At 37.7% G+C, this 14970-nt stretch overlaps 1 protein-coding gene across 1 annotated transcript; it reads right to left on the bottom strand.

Moving 5' to 3' along the window:
* Positions 1-3518: 3518 nt before the first annotated feature.
* LOC107693726 (angiomotin-like 2a) lies at positions 3519-12320 on the bottom strand. Its single transcript, XM_016493219.1, has 10 exons — positions 12206-12320; positions 10624-11355; positions 10206-10368; positions 8985-9186; positions 7390-7685; positions 7081-7268; positions 6904-6993; positions 6645-6796; positions 4673-4810; positions 3519-4498 (listed from the first exon to the last, which is right to left on the bottom strand). The coding sequence occupies exons 1-10, from the start codon at positions 12244-12246 to the stop codon at positions 4413-4415; spliced, it is 2088 nt and encodes a 695-aa protein (XP_016348705.1). The 5' UTR covers positions 12247-12320; the 3' UTR covers positions 3519-4412.
* Between the last annotated feature and the right edge of the window lie 2650 nt (positions 12321-14970).

The raw sequence follows: 14970 nt of genomic DNA, 5'->3' as shown, positions 1-14970 counted from the left end.
GAGCCTTACTAACCCAGGCTGACATCTGAAACCTTCAGTCTGGAGCTATTTTTCTGTTGAAACCATAGGATGCTGGTGAATGCTAAAACATAAGGTTTTTTATTACAAGCACAGCTGTCTTTGAGCAGTTATGGAGCAATCGTATCAGTCAACAGACCTTCTTGTAAACATATAAAGGATTTATAGAACAAAAACAAATTGTTGAAATATTACTTGGTAAAAGTAGGTAGTATATACATTCAGGTGAATTGGGGACACTTTTTACCACTGAGATGACTGGAAAAAATATCCCAATTATCTGTTTTCTATTTTTAAATGTAATTTATTCCTGAATTTTCTGCATCATTACTCTAGTCTTCAGTGTCACATGGTCCTCCAGAAATAAGTCTAATGTGGTAATTAGGTGATCAAGAAACATTTCTTATTACCATCAGTGTTGAAAACAGTTGTGGTGCTTAGTAATTTGCTAAGTAAATAGAATTTTTGTGACATAGTAAATGTTTTACTATCCCTTCTGATCAGTTTAATACAGCTGAATAAAAGTATGAATGTTTTCCAAATATAGATTGCTTTAATTTATTCCCCTTGCAGCATGTTTCAGATCTATCATTCAGAGAGAGTCCAAATTGAAGGTTATTCCATCCAGTCATCAATCAATGCTGGAAATGTGTGCGGCTGAAGTAATCAATCTACTCTTTGAGAGCACAGCACATCTAACCAGCATGTGCCAGGACAGCAAGCTGACCTAATTCATGCTGGATTCGTTTGAAAATTAATCTGCTTTTCAGAATTGTTTGGCTCTTGGCTGATTGTGCTGACCCAACATTCATATAACATCTAATCTAATGTTGTTTTTCAACAAACTGCTTTAATTCTGATTTGTAAGGCGGATTACTGCACCCTCGCTCAAACGGATAGAAAAATTCATATTTGCTGGCGTTCCACATTTCAAGCTTCAGGAATGTGTCATGTGACCTTCAAACGCTCCACAGCCCTCCATTTTGTTCATGTTGAGGAAGAAACCCAAGGGTAAAACATGTCAAGCGCTTCTCACAAGTCGAAAGAATGTTGGCAGCATTTCTCTCTGTGAGGAAGAAAAGGCCTCCACTGCGCTTATAAACAAGATGAATTGCAGTGTATCGCACGTTTCCTGGTTCCCATACAGGCTGTAACCGCCTTAAAATGCTAAACCTTTTCATTCCAACCAAGATTTTCTCAGTTTACATAAGCTCACCTGGAGCCAAGTTTGTTCTTGTGTTGGTTATGAAGATCCAGTGCCACAGTGTCGTCATCATATTTGCCTGTTAAAATGTTATTTGGTTAAAGATGGTTTATTGCAAATATTGAAAGCACATGTGAATATAGTCGGTGTATATAGACAAGGTCATGAACTCCCCCACATGATGAAGAGCTATTCCCTCTTGTTTTCTGTTATCAGTTGCTGTTATGATTTATAAACGGTACTTAAAATGTTCTGATACTGAGTCACGATAATCCATTACTGTATGTAGTGTCACTTAATTTATTTTTTATTTTTTATAAAGACTGTACCTTACATGTCGGTCCTTACTGACAGTGATCTATGTTGAATGTCTGCTTTAAGAAAGCAGATATGCTTTAAGTGTGCTTTAAAAGGTATTCAACCTGGATCAAAAAATTATTCAATTATTAATTTGAATTGTCATTTAACGTACAATTCCCCCTTATGCCTTACTGACCAATCATACTTTCCATTGTCTGACTTGCTTTTTTTTTCTTCTTCACTTTTTTAATGTAGGTATGGTAGTCCAGTGAGGGTAGTTTTGAATGAAATTTTACAGGAATTCAATTTCCTTGAGTTTTCATTGTTGGAAATTAAATTAACTGTTAATTAGTTCATGATGCACTTTTGTTTGTTTGCTTTGTTAGTTGTCTGTAGTGTACATTGATGCTGTCATCCTGATATCGTTTATTTCTTTTGCCAGAAAAATACTGTTTTTAATGGTAAATAATCTTAAAAATCTCAAATTTGACAGATATGTTCCACTTATAAACCTTAGCTACCTTTAGTTAGTATCTTTTTGTTCAGTAGTTTGTAACTTGGCAAGTTACAGTTTTCAAGTTTTATGGGGAAATTGTCTGTTTGGGAACATGTTTTTAATTTATGCATAAATGCAAAAATGAACAATGGAGGTCATAATCAGAGGCATTACTAGTGTAGTAAATATGTAAGACGTGGCCGTCTTATTTTCAATAACAAGCATTGTTCACTCTTATTACAACTGAGACCTGAATTCCTGAGATTCCTTCATCAATCAAACTTTTGTCTGTGAAATACCATAAATAGTGAAGCATCCTAGCATGCTTTAGCTTACTTACCATAGATTTTTTTGTCCCATTGAACCCCAATGATATGGACCTCCCACTGACTTCTTAATTTCAGCTAAGTATAATTAAAACCATAAAATACACCTTCCCCTTTAAGAAAATGTATTTAAAGATTTATTAGTAATTAAAACATTAATTGGTTTATTTATACACCTTCTATTACAAGTCAGTTTTGAGAGGTTTTAATGCACAGTGCGGTTTAAAAGTCTGAGAACACAAGGGAAAATTCTTCCATTTGACATTTTATTATTTTATCTTTTTTGCTTCATTACAAGTTATATTATCAGCATATGTTATATGTGTAAGCATGTGACAAGTTATATCAAGTTATATTTTCAGCAAAATGTTTGTGCAGAATCTCAAATATTTTCTTAAATAAAAACAGACTTTTTAAAATCTTTATAAAACTTTATCTCCAGATTTTAATAAAGTTTTGAATTCCAAAGTTTCAGTGTGTTTTCATGACATGTTCAGATATTTGGACCTAAAAACATACCAAATTTATCAGGATTGCATGTTGGGTATGTGTGAGCTGCCCGGTTTTTATACAGTTGAGTACCTTGTACTATGTAAACAACTGACTTACAGTAAGATCACCCACAAACAACTTCCTCATGAGCAGTGTGAGTCTAAGATGCCTCTCATTACTGTCACAAAGAGGAATAGTTAAAAGCTAAACATCACATCTAATACAGATGTAGCCTTGTTCTATATTTGGAAACACAGAGTGTGACATCAATACCATGTTTCAAAGCATGTGACTACACTAAGAAATATTGAGTTGGCTTTGTCAGGGACAGTAGTATTCGGAGGCCGGATTGGTTAGTCAGTGTTGGGTAAGTCAGCTTTGAGTGAGTTATCTATTGTTCTCTCTCAAAAGCAGAATGTTTGTCTGAATGCCTCAGAAGTCTGAGTATAAAATGTGGCTAAAGGTGAGCCTGAGGGAAATAGCGTGAGGTTTTCTCTGGTGAAATATGAGAGCTGGAATGCCCCTCACTGGTATTCGCTTATAATTACTCATCTTTCTCGGACTGTATGTGTGAGAGAAAACCTGGAATGTGTGAAACGGGCTGAAATCCAGTAGATGGTGCTTGCTGGAACCAACCAAAATTTCCCAAGGGCTTCACAAACCAAGAGACGCATGGTTTTATATATTAATAGCTTTATTGTAAATGTATGAAATGTTTCAGAACATTCACATCTTTCATTGATTAAATAGAAGAGGTCAACCCTTGGCCATGTGTTTTGAACACATGAACTTTACTGAAATGCTCTTTGGCATCAGTTCCTCAGCATTACATTCCAACACAACAAAACAATTGTACAAAATTTATATTAATATTTACTTTGAAATGACACCTTGACCAGCAAATGTGCCATTTAAGAGCGAACACATTCAAAAACAAAATACAAGAAAGCAAATTATAATATAATACAATTGGTTTTCTCTCTAACAGTTCTTTTAGACTACTAGGTCTATATAATGTTTTTGTCTCGCACATCGTGACAGTGTTAAGCATGCCGATCCTAGAAATGCAATGTAAAAGAATAACTTTGCTGAAGGGCGTAGCAGCCATAAATAGAAAAACATGAGAAAAATGTAACCATTTATAACAATTGATAAAGGTGGGGTGGAAAAGATACATGCAAGAGCATCAGTCTCAAGAAGAAAGTCAATTGAACTGGAATGTGGTGAAGTTACCACAGGTCTTCTGAGAGGAGGGACAATGCAATAGTGAGGACAGTTTAGTAGTTTGTGTCCACCCTCCTGTACGGGACGGCTGTAAATACCAAAAAATATAGGATTCTCACCAGCAGCAAACATCTCTGTATTCAGTTTACTGTCTTGTCTTTCAAAACATAGCAGACTGAAGATGTAGTTTTAAGAGAAGAGCTCAGCTCCCTCTTTCACATGAGATTTTTGAGCAGCTCTGCTGTTTATCTGGACTCTTGCTTCACAACAGTATTGTGATGTGGTGTCATTTAATCTCTCCCAGAGCTCCTCAACATTTATTTTGCAGGGCAGTTTGTCCAAGTGTTCTTCATCAAATGAAGATCTCCACTGCTTCAGCCGTCACATCATCCAGGCCCTTGAAAAGGTCCACAGCAGATGGTGCTTTCTGAATGTTATCTATGAAAAATATTAACAAATATGAATCAGTTATCACAAAATGAGGGACTACATCAGGAGAAAGCCATCAGTGGTAGACCTATTTAAAAATATCCCAAATGACTTTTGTTTGTAATATTTTCAGTTACTTTCTCATATCCCATATCACACAGAAACGGCTAAAAGTTGACTCACCAGAGCTGGTCTCAATGTGGGAGGTTTGATCTGTCGTCTGTTTCTCTAACAGAACTGGTTCAGGTTGTCCCAGGGCTGCTACCGGAGCGAGCGACAAATGGGACGTACCAGTCGCCGGGTCACTGAAATGACTCTTCCCTGGAAAAAGATCCATAAGAACAATTTCCATTGTAACAATTCTTCTCAGCTAATTTCATGTTATTCTCAGAAATGCTTAGCAGTGAACACTAATGATACTAACTTTGATACTAACTTTACTAATTAAGAGTGAACACTAATGCTAATTTTAGTCAGTCACCATTGTAACTAGTAAAAAATAAATTGACAGTGAACACTAATGCCAATTTTAGTCAGACAATAACTTACCTTGTAAAAGCTTAGCTAGTGACTAGTATAAGTAACTAACTAGTCAAAGTTCATTAACAGTGAAGACTAATGCTAATGTTAGTCAAGCAATAACATAGCTAGTAAAAGCAAAGCTATTAACTAGTAGGCTTAAATAAACACTAATTATCATTGAACACTAACCTAACTAGTAAAAGTTAATTAATATTAAACATCAATGCTAATGTTAGTCAGACACTAACTTAACTAGTAACTGCTAACTAGCAGTGAAATCTAATGCTAATATTAGTCAGATACTAACTTTGCTAATTAGGAGTGAACCCTAATGCTAATGTTAGTCAAGCAATAACTTAGCTAGTAAAATCACAGCTTGTAACTAGTAAAGGCTTAAATAAACACTAATTATCAGTGAACACTAACCTAACTAGTAAAAGTTAATTAATAGTAAACATCAATGCTAACTAGTATTGCTAACTAGCAGTGAAATCTAATGCTAATATTAGTCAGATACTAAATGCTAATTAGGAGTGAACCCTAAAGCTAATGTTAGTCAAGCAATAACTTAGCTAGTAAAATCACAGCTTGTAACTAGTAAATGCTTAAATAAACACTAATTATCAGTGAACACTAACCTAACTAGTAAAAGTTAATTAATAGTAAACATCAATGCTAATGTTAGTCAGACACTAACTTAACTAGTAACTGCTAACTAGCAGTGAACTCTAATGCTAAAGTTAGTCACAATATATGTTAACTTAGCTAGCAACTAGTAAAACCTAATAACTTAACTAGTACATTCTTAACTAGTTAACAATAATTAACAGTAAGCACTAATGGTAATGTTAGTCAGGCAACAACTATCGAATCTTAAAGGGTTAGTTCACCCAAAAATGAAAATTCTGTCATTAATTACTCACCCTCATGTCGTTCTAAACCCGTAAGACCTCCGTTCATCTTCGGAACACAAATTAAGATATTTTTGATTAATTCTGACAGCTCTCTAACCTTCCCATAGACAGCAATGTAATTACCACGATCAAGGTCCAGAAACGTAGCAAGGAGATCGGTAAAATAATCCATGTGACATCAGGGGTTCAACCGTAATTTTACGAAGCTACGAGAATACTTTTTGTACTCAAAGAAAACAAAAATAACGACTTTATTCAACAATTCGTCTCCTCCGCGTCACCCTGGCACCATTTTGGAGAGTATCCACTGAACGTAAACAGCGTATGCTATTCTGTGTCAGCAATACGCTGTTTACGTTCAGTGGATACTTTTTTTCTGGATATTTTTGTTTTCTTGTCACATGGATTATTTTACCGATCTCCTTGCTACATTTCTGGACCTTGATCGTGGTAATTACATTGCTGTCTATGGGAGGGTCAGAGAGCTGTCAGAATTAATAAAAAATATCTTAATTTGTGTTCCGAAGATGAACGGAGGTCTTACGGGTTTAGAACGACATGAGGGTGAGTAATTAATGACAGAATTTTCATTTTTGGGTGAACTAACCCTTTAAGCAGTAAACATAAATTAGCAGAGAACACTAATGCTAATTTTAGTGAAACACTAATTTAGCTGGTAAAATCTTAGCTAGTGAACGCTACTTAGCATTGACACTAACCTTTGCCCTGGGCAGTGTGTGTGACCGTTGAATGAGTGATGGTGATGGAGGGCTCAGCACCTGACTCTCTCTTCTGCTCCTGCTGCAGCTTCTGCTTCAGGATGCTAATCACTGTGTCCTTCTCCAGGATTTGGGAGTACAGGGCACGGATCCTGACAACATATTAAACTTATGAGAACTATACAATCCTGAAATCCAAAATGGATCATTAAGCGCAACTGAAATGTATTTTTAGGTGCATTGAGGGTGGCTCTCTTACCTGTTTTCTAACTCCTGGTTCCTGTACTCAGATGATGGGAGCTCCTCAATGAACGAATGGCAGGGCGAATGGTTGATGATGGTTGTGTCTCTGTAAAGTTTAGGACGAAAGCAATTAGAAATTGGTTTAAAAAGCACAATATACTCTGAAGGTTTTGACACTGATCTCCTTTTTTACCTCTGAGCTGCAGCAGTGGCAGCGGCATCCATCACAAACTCCCTCATGGTCTTCTCCTCCAAGTATTTCTGTTCCCAGCGCGTCTTGTCAGCCTCCAGCGACAGAATGTGTTCTTCTTTCTCCCGCAGAAGCTCTTGCAGTGTGAAGACACTCACGTGGGACGCTCTGCAGACTGACTGCGGCTGCCGCTGTGGACAGAGAAGAGCAAACAAAGTGTAAGATTGCTGCAATGTCCTGATCTGAAGTCTCAAATACAATGCTTAGAAACATCAGAACAGTTAAAAACAAAGCACCGTTTTGTCTCAGTACCTGCTGATTTCGGAGGCTCCGCAGTTCCTGCTCCAGCCGTGTCCTCAGGCGTGTTTCCAGCCCTTCTCTTTTCTCGCAGGTCGCCTGCAGCTGAGTTAGAGCCCCCTGCAGATGCTCAACCTTCTCCACATACGCTCTCTTCCTCTGCAGCTCCATCCACATCTGCTGGCTGCGTGTCTGCGTGGACCTCAGTGCCATCTCCAGGGCCTCGCTTCTGCACTGATGGTTCTCCACTTTGTTTCGCAGATGCTGAACCTCCTGCTCCAGATGTGCACACTGAAGCTGCTGTTCTTCATCTTTCAGAGAAGATAGAAAAAAAATGTGAGATCTGTTTGTAAATTAAATGGATATGTCCATCGCTTTGAGAGTCGAAGATGGTCCCCACATGCCAAGTTAAGGCACGTTTATGGGTGTTATTTGATATTAAAAAAGTGGCGTGGATGGTGGCATTTTGGCTGTGATGTCACAATATGGCTCATCTATTTTGTTTTTAATATTTAATATTTAAATTTATACATGATTTGTACTGTTTTGATAAATCATCTGTGTAATGTATTAATCTAGCAAAGTATAGTTTCAGTTCCAAGCCATTCTTGTAGGTTAAATTTAAGTGCTTAGTTGAAATTGTTAACTATTAAAATTGTTTTCATTTATTGAAATAAAACTGAAATTAACTAAAATATACAGATTATTGCAGGCAACTAACTAATAAAATAAAAATAAATTAAAGCTAAAGAATAATTAAAGCTAAAAATAAATTAAAGCTAAAGCTAAATGGTTCTGCAACCATTAGTCTGTATTATATTATATTATATTATATTATATTATATTATATTATATTATATTATATTATATTATATTATATTATATTATATTATATTATAGTAAATGACCTTTTGACAGCTTGTAGTTAGGTTCAAATGCAAGAACTGCTTTGGGTAAAAGCATCTGCCAAAAGCATACATTTTCAGTACATACTAATCCATTATGCTCAGTCATAACAAGCATAGAGATTTATGTGAGGATGTGAGAAAGAAGCTGAAGGAATGTTTATGCGGGCCCTCTCCAGCACCACTCCCCATTGACTTCCTGCTCAGGAATTCTATCGCAATATCCGGAGCGCCTCATTTACGCAAGCGCTTAAGGAATGCAGAGGGAAGGAGAAGCAGTGACCCACTCTCACTTTGACCCACATCCTTGGGTCCACGCTTCAGACTGTTTTGCTTATTTCCCATCAGTCACTGTAATCATCTTCCCACTCTTAGCGAACAGCAAGTGATCGCTGAGCTGAACATTTCATTAATTGTCCATGTGAACCAGACAAGAGCGGTGACAGTGGTTATCTGTCTCATACAAAGCTAAAGTCACTTCTGACATTTAATCCTATTCTCTGACTGTTCAGATCAACTAAGGCACTGTTATGTGACTGAAATTCCTGCCTTGGAATGTTCTAATTGGAAACACATTCCCTCTTTAAGCAAAATGACTCAACAGAAAAACAGATCTTCACATTTGGAGTGCAACTCTGGATTAAGAAGTATCCAGAGCATGTGAAGCAGTAATGAGGTTTAATAGTGCTGTGTTCGTGAACTCACTCTGCAGAAGGAGCTTCTCAATAACATGCTGGTTCTGGTCAGCAGCTTCGGCTTCTTTTGCCGCTTGAATGCTTGAATGCTGCAGCCTCTTGATCTCAGCCATCAGCTTGTTTCTAAGCACATGCTCTAGAGTCTCTCTTTTAGCGCAGCCTTTCATCAGAGTGTCGTAGGCCTCTGAGATCCTTTGGATCTCTTGTTCCAGCTGGGGGGAAAAGAAAAGACAATTACTGTAAATAGCAAGTCAGATGTGTCAATCTAAAAATGACAGTCTCAGAAATACTTAAAGATGTTTAGCAATCAGCGTTGCTGGTTATGATTAAAGGCGCAGTTGCATTAGTGAAATTTTGTGGGCAAAAAAAAGATCTATTGTCAATTGTGTAGAAATGACTAACTGAAGTCACAGAAGTCACTTTCAAAACTGTCTGCTTTGGTCAGCATGCAAATTTACGTAACAATTTTGAAAACTAGCAAAATCTATGTACTGAACTTTTTCGCCATCATTCGTAACTGCAGATTCCTATTGGATTGACTGGTTTTCGCTCTCTAAATTTCAACAAGCAATTGTAAATATGACCGCTCCTTAAGAGCACAGAACAGAGAAGGTGTTCAGGAGTCCCATATGGAAAGACCAGGATGGCATTAACCATGACTCCATCATCCCAGGCATGTTTACACAAGGCAGTGGCCTGATGGGTAAGCGCTCAAACCTGTGTTCTTATCATTCTTTCAGAGTGCAGCAACAGCTTAACTGCACTGATGTAATCCATTGGAAACATTTAATTGCCTTTTGGAATTTAGCCAAAGTCAAATGAAAACTACAAAATAATCTTGTTCTACTTATTGGTTCTATTTATCCAGTATATGTAATAATTCATATGTAATAATCACTCACATATACACAACCAAAGTGTCTCTGTCTTTGTAAGTCAACAAAGTATGTGATAGAAAATCTTTCATATATAATCTGTTGTAAACAGCCTGCCACTATTCACTAAATATAGAATTTAAATAGAACAGAAAGAGAATTGCTGTAAGATATATAATACAACATTACATATAACCTGTTGTAAGACACATATAGCCTGTGTCGTTTTATTAAACCGAAAAATTACTAGATTCAGGTGTCACATTAAGATCTGTATTTTCACCTCAGCCTTGCCCCAAAACCTAATTTTCCAAATGTTTTCACAAAAAGTAAATTTCAGAGTCATGTGCTTTTACCTTCTGAATTCTGATGGCCTTCTCAGTGTGTCCCTCTAGCTCCTGTTTCAGTCTTTTATTCTCGTTCATGAGCATTTCCAGTTGACTGCGACTGCAAGCTGTGACCTCCCTGCCAGCAGGGGGAGATGTGGAGAGTCTATGGAAAACCTCTGGTGTTTGAAGTCTGCACAAGATAATAATCATCATGTTAGATAAAAAACTAAAGGATGCGATTCAGTTAATCTTAGTACATTAGTGCAGTTGGATGACAAACTACATCAGCATGTCGCATATTGCGTACTCAGCCATACCATCAGCCAACAGACAGTTAGTCATAATGACACATCCTATAAAGTACGTCGGAACTGGAGAAAATGCATATACTGTGTTACCAAATCAAATGTTAGCTGTGGTTAAGTGTGAATTTTGCAATTGTTACCTGTTGTGCTGGGAATTAAATGGTGGTGGTGCTTTGTAGTAATGTTCATACTCCGCTGCTTGTTGTGCAGGAAAGGGGTACTCGGTATAAGGAACCTGCTTATTGTACTCCAGTCCTTGCTGGCTACATTGTAAGTGCTGGTTTGCATGATATCCATGCATCTGAGGGTAACTGGCAGAACATGTTGCAGGCATTTTACTGCGCTCTACTGAAAACTGCAGAAGCCGCTCACTGAGTGACCGTATGTGGCCTCGCTTCGAATCCCAGCTGTCTTCCTCCTCACAGGGCTTCGGGATGGTTTCACTATCCTGCAGTGAGCAGCCCCTGAGCGGTTGGCACCACTGGGAGGCCAAATGCTGAGACTGAGCCTTGGCTTGTTCATAGGTGGGCAGCTCCTCGCCGTGGTGTGGGTATGTTGTGTAGTTCTCAGAGTGCTGGTAGTCGATCTGGTGCTCTTGACCCTGGGGTTCTTGGCGCGCAGAGAGCTGAGGAGACTGGAGCTCCTCCTGGCTGAGGCTCTCAGATGAAGACTGTGAAGAACCAGCTCCTCCGCTGCCCCCCCCAACACCTCCTCGTCGCAGGGCCTGCTGCTGGATGGCCAGGAGTGTGCGGGCATCTGTGGGGTTTCCATAGCGAAGCTGCTCTTGGATTAGTCTGTGCAGGACAGTACCAGATGCTTCTTCACCTCTCATTTTATTTGACGGAGACGAGTATTTATGATCTGAACTGGACCTGGAGGGCAAGAGACCAATCCAAGAAAAGATTATGATTTTTCAAATAGTCAATAGTTATTTGAGATAAATAGATAGATAGATAGATAGATAGATAGATAGATAGATAGAAAGTAATAAAGGTTTATTTTTAAATGCTCTATTATTTCATTATTTTAAACTATTATCATCCATTTAAAGTGTCATATTAAGCAACAGTATAAAAAGATAAAAAAATAAGATACAATAAAATAAATCTAAGCCATGTTTACACTGTAAAAATGTTGTCACCCAAAACTTTATTTGGCAATATGTTTTAACTTGCTTAAATCAAATAATAAGCAAATATTTAATGACAAAACCAACTATATTAACTTGCGATAGGGACAGGTCAGCCATATCCACTTTGTACCAAATGGTTAAAATTAAGAATAACAACAACAACAACAACAACAATAATAATAATAATAATGTAAACAACCATATAAATTAAAATAATTACGTCAAATAATTACAAATATATATATATAAAATAACAGCAATTCCAAAATAAAACCAAAACAACACATTCCATTTAACTATTCAAAAAAAAGAAAAAAAAAAAGAAGTGATCATCCAGACCAGCAGCGCGCTCACAGAAGCTCAATGTGAAATCTTCGTTATTACTATTAATACGTTCCGAGCGAATTAAACGCCATAAAACTGACACAGTTTTGTTCTAACTTTTACTCAGCAACAATATATCGTCCTCAAACACATAGTTTCATATATTCCGTTTTCTGCCGACTAAGGCACTATAGTGAACGAACGCGTTCGCTGCTATTGATCATTAAACTCCATGTCTGTAGAATGAACATTAACGATGAATTTACCAACTAAAACTTTCATTCCACACGGATTCTTTTAATGGCATGTGTAATAATCCAAGTAATCCAACTAATGTCTTCTGTGTGTGTTTTATCTCCTCGTTGTGTTCAGGTCTGGTTGGGTTATGAGCTAGTAGGCGTGCGCGCTGCTCTCATAAATAACTGAGCGAATGAGGAATGATCGGAATGTGTGAGCTCAGGGATCAATGGTGAAAAAAAGAGAAAAAGAGCCATTTAACCCAGCAGCTGCAGTTCCGCGTACATCCACCGGAGCTCTCACAGCTGCTACGAGCGCTCTATGGTTTTGACTGAAAGTCCTGTAATTTAAGAAAACGGCCCAGTTGTGGTCGAAGTAAATCCATGGCAACATAAAGCCTTGTTTTACTACAGAGAGGCTGAGCAGTGATGTCACATTAACAGAGAAAAGGTGTCAAAAGGTGTGACCCAATCTGAAAGGTATGCAAACGTGTTGACACAAGATAGGAATACAAATTACTAGAGCTAGAAGATCAACCTTTGCGTATTTAGGCATATCTTATAAATGGTTAAGCATATGTTCTAGTACTAAACGAGCATAGGTTTTCTTTGCCTTTGTATTCTACCGACTTCTACTGCATGTTTTTACTTTCACAGTTTTAATGTATCTGTTTAGCATTGCCATCACAGAATAAAAAACATTTTCTTTTTTTAAATCAATTCAAGTATTGTAATATTATTTCACAATATTACTGTTTTAATATTCTTAATTATTCCAAACTTTTGACCAGTAGTTTATAGGAAACATTAAGAGCAAATGTGGAAGGCCGTAACAATATTTCCAAAAAAACATCTACTATCCCCAAATAGGACAGTGTATACCTTTACCTTGGTCTCCCCTAGTTTATTTCAATAGTAAAAAACAAGTCACCAGCAGGAAACGGAGAGGTAACACCCTGCTATGGCAGACAGGGTGGTAACTTTTCTTACTTGCCCTGTGGTTGTCTATGAATCCTCAGGTTCCGCCTAATTAAAGCCATAATAAATGGGCATGGGTGGAATTCCACAGAGTGAATTGGCAGCAATGTTTAATCAGTCGAGTTGGACTGTACGTTGAGATCAAGCAGCAGATTTCCGATGGAAGGTCACAAGGCAAAGAGCATGATGTTTAAAATAACCAGGAAAACTTTCTTTGCTCCCATGTTATGATATTGAGCAATCCTTTATACACATTCCCCTCTTGATTGGACTGATAGCAGGGTATTTCCAACTAAGTCTCAGACAGTGAGTCAATGGGAAACAGGCATGTGTTGGACATGTGACTACTTGATTGCAGGTGTGAATGAAAGAAGCAGTCACTGGCAAGTCTGTATCTGTATTGTTATTCTCTAATCTATGAAAATTTGAGTCTTCCTCAAAATCATTCAAGGAAACAAATGGGAAGACATCAAAGCACCTCTATCTGACACCCCTCAGTAAGAGCCATCCTGCTTTGTTTTTCTCCAACAACCCCTTTTGGTGCCAAACTGGAATATCGCCATTCTTTCAACCTCCACCCTGATATCTTAAACCTTGGAGTTATAAACTGCCATGTGGACTTTTTAGAAGAATCACAAGACTTAGAATAGAAGACAACTGAAAGAAGAAAATACAGAGAGAATTAAACTCAGTACAACAGGGATCAGATGTGGTCGTGCAAAGCAGGCTCTTGGTATGGGGGACTAGAGAGGATGCTCTATTCTTATCACAATTTTGCCTTTATTGGCCGCAAATGGCCTGGCATATTTTCATGGCACATTTGTGATTTAAGATGCGATTGAAGCATGAGCCACTGAGACAGCCTACAATGAACTAAGTTGTTTACGGACCTCCACTGCTCCAGGCCACTTTATCTAAAACAAAACTATATTAAGACAAGCCTTTGATATCAGCATAAATATAAGATGTCTTCAAAGAAAACCAACTGGAATATTCTTTAAAAAAAAAATTATTAACTTGATCTATTTAAACATATTAACAGGAATATTTTATGCGTCCTCACTAGCTCATAAATCTTACAAATCATGATTATATTTAAAGGGGTCATATGATGCGATTTCAATTTTTCCTTTCTCTTTGGAGTGTTACAAGCTCTTGGTGCATAAAGAAGATCTGTAAACTTGCAAAGACTAAAGTCTTAAATCCAAAGAGATATTCTTTATAAAAGTTAAGAGTCAACCACGCCTACCTAAAATGCCTCGTTCTAACACGCCCCCACATGTCTACGTCACGATGTGGGAAGATTTGCATAACGCCGCACAAATGTTCACGCAAAGAAAGAAGGCGTAACTTTTATTCTCGCTGTAGTATTGTTTTTGCCGCCGCTGCCATGTCGTGAAGGTGCTGTGTGTTTCGTTGTGAAAGCAAAAACTACTTTGTTTGGCCTTCCAAAAGAGGACACAACTAGAAATCAGTAGTTAAGTTGTATTTATAACACTGTTCCAGAACAGTACAACCCAAATATTCAGATGTGTGCAGCACATTTTGCGGAGGATGAGGACTGTTTCCTGGGAGAGTATAGCCTACAATGCTTTCTATAAAGTGGGGCAGTTCCAACTTTGCAAGGACAGTCTGGCGTTTCTGACTCACAGCCTGTAAGTACGTTTTTTATATTTAAGGAATTTGCCACTGACGATTAAAACGCGAGTTTGAGCAGTGTAGAGTAGCGCTTGTTGTTTGTCATTTCTTCGATCACAAATGCAGACATGGTTTTATGTTTACGCGGCGCGATGCAACGCAACGCGTAAAAAGACAGT

The sequence above is a fragment of the Sinocyclocheilus anshuiensis genome, unplaced genomic scaffold (genome assembly GCF_001515605.1).
Source record: "Sinocyclocheilus anshuiensis isolate Anshui unplaced genomic scaffold, SAMN03320099.WGS_v1.1 scaffold1472, whole genome shotgun sequence".
Taxonomy (NCBI): domain Eukaryota; kingdom Metazoa; phylum Chordata; class Actinopteri; order Cypriniformes; family Cyprinidae; genus Sinocyclocheilus; species Sinocyclocheilus anshuiensis.
This window is presented reverse-complemented; position numbering and strand designations above follow the sequence as displayed.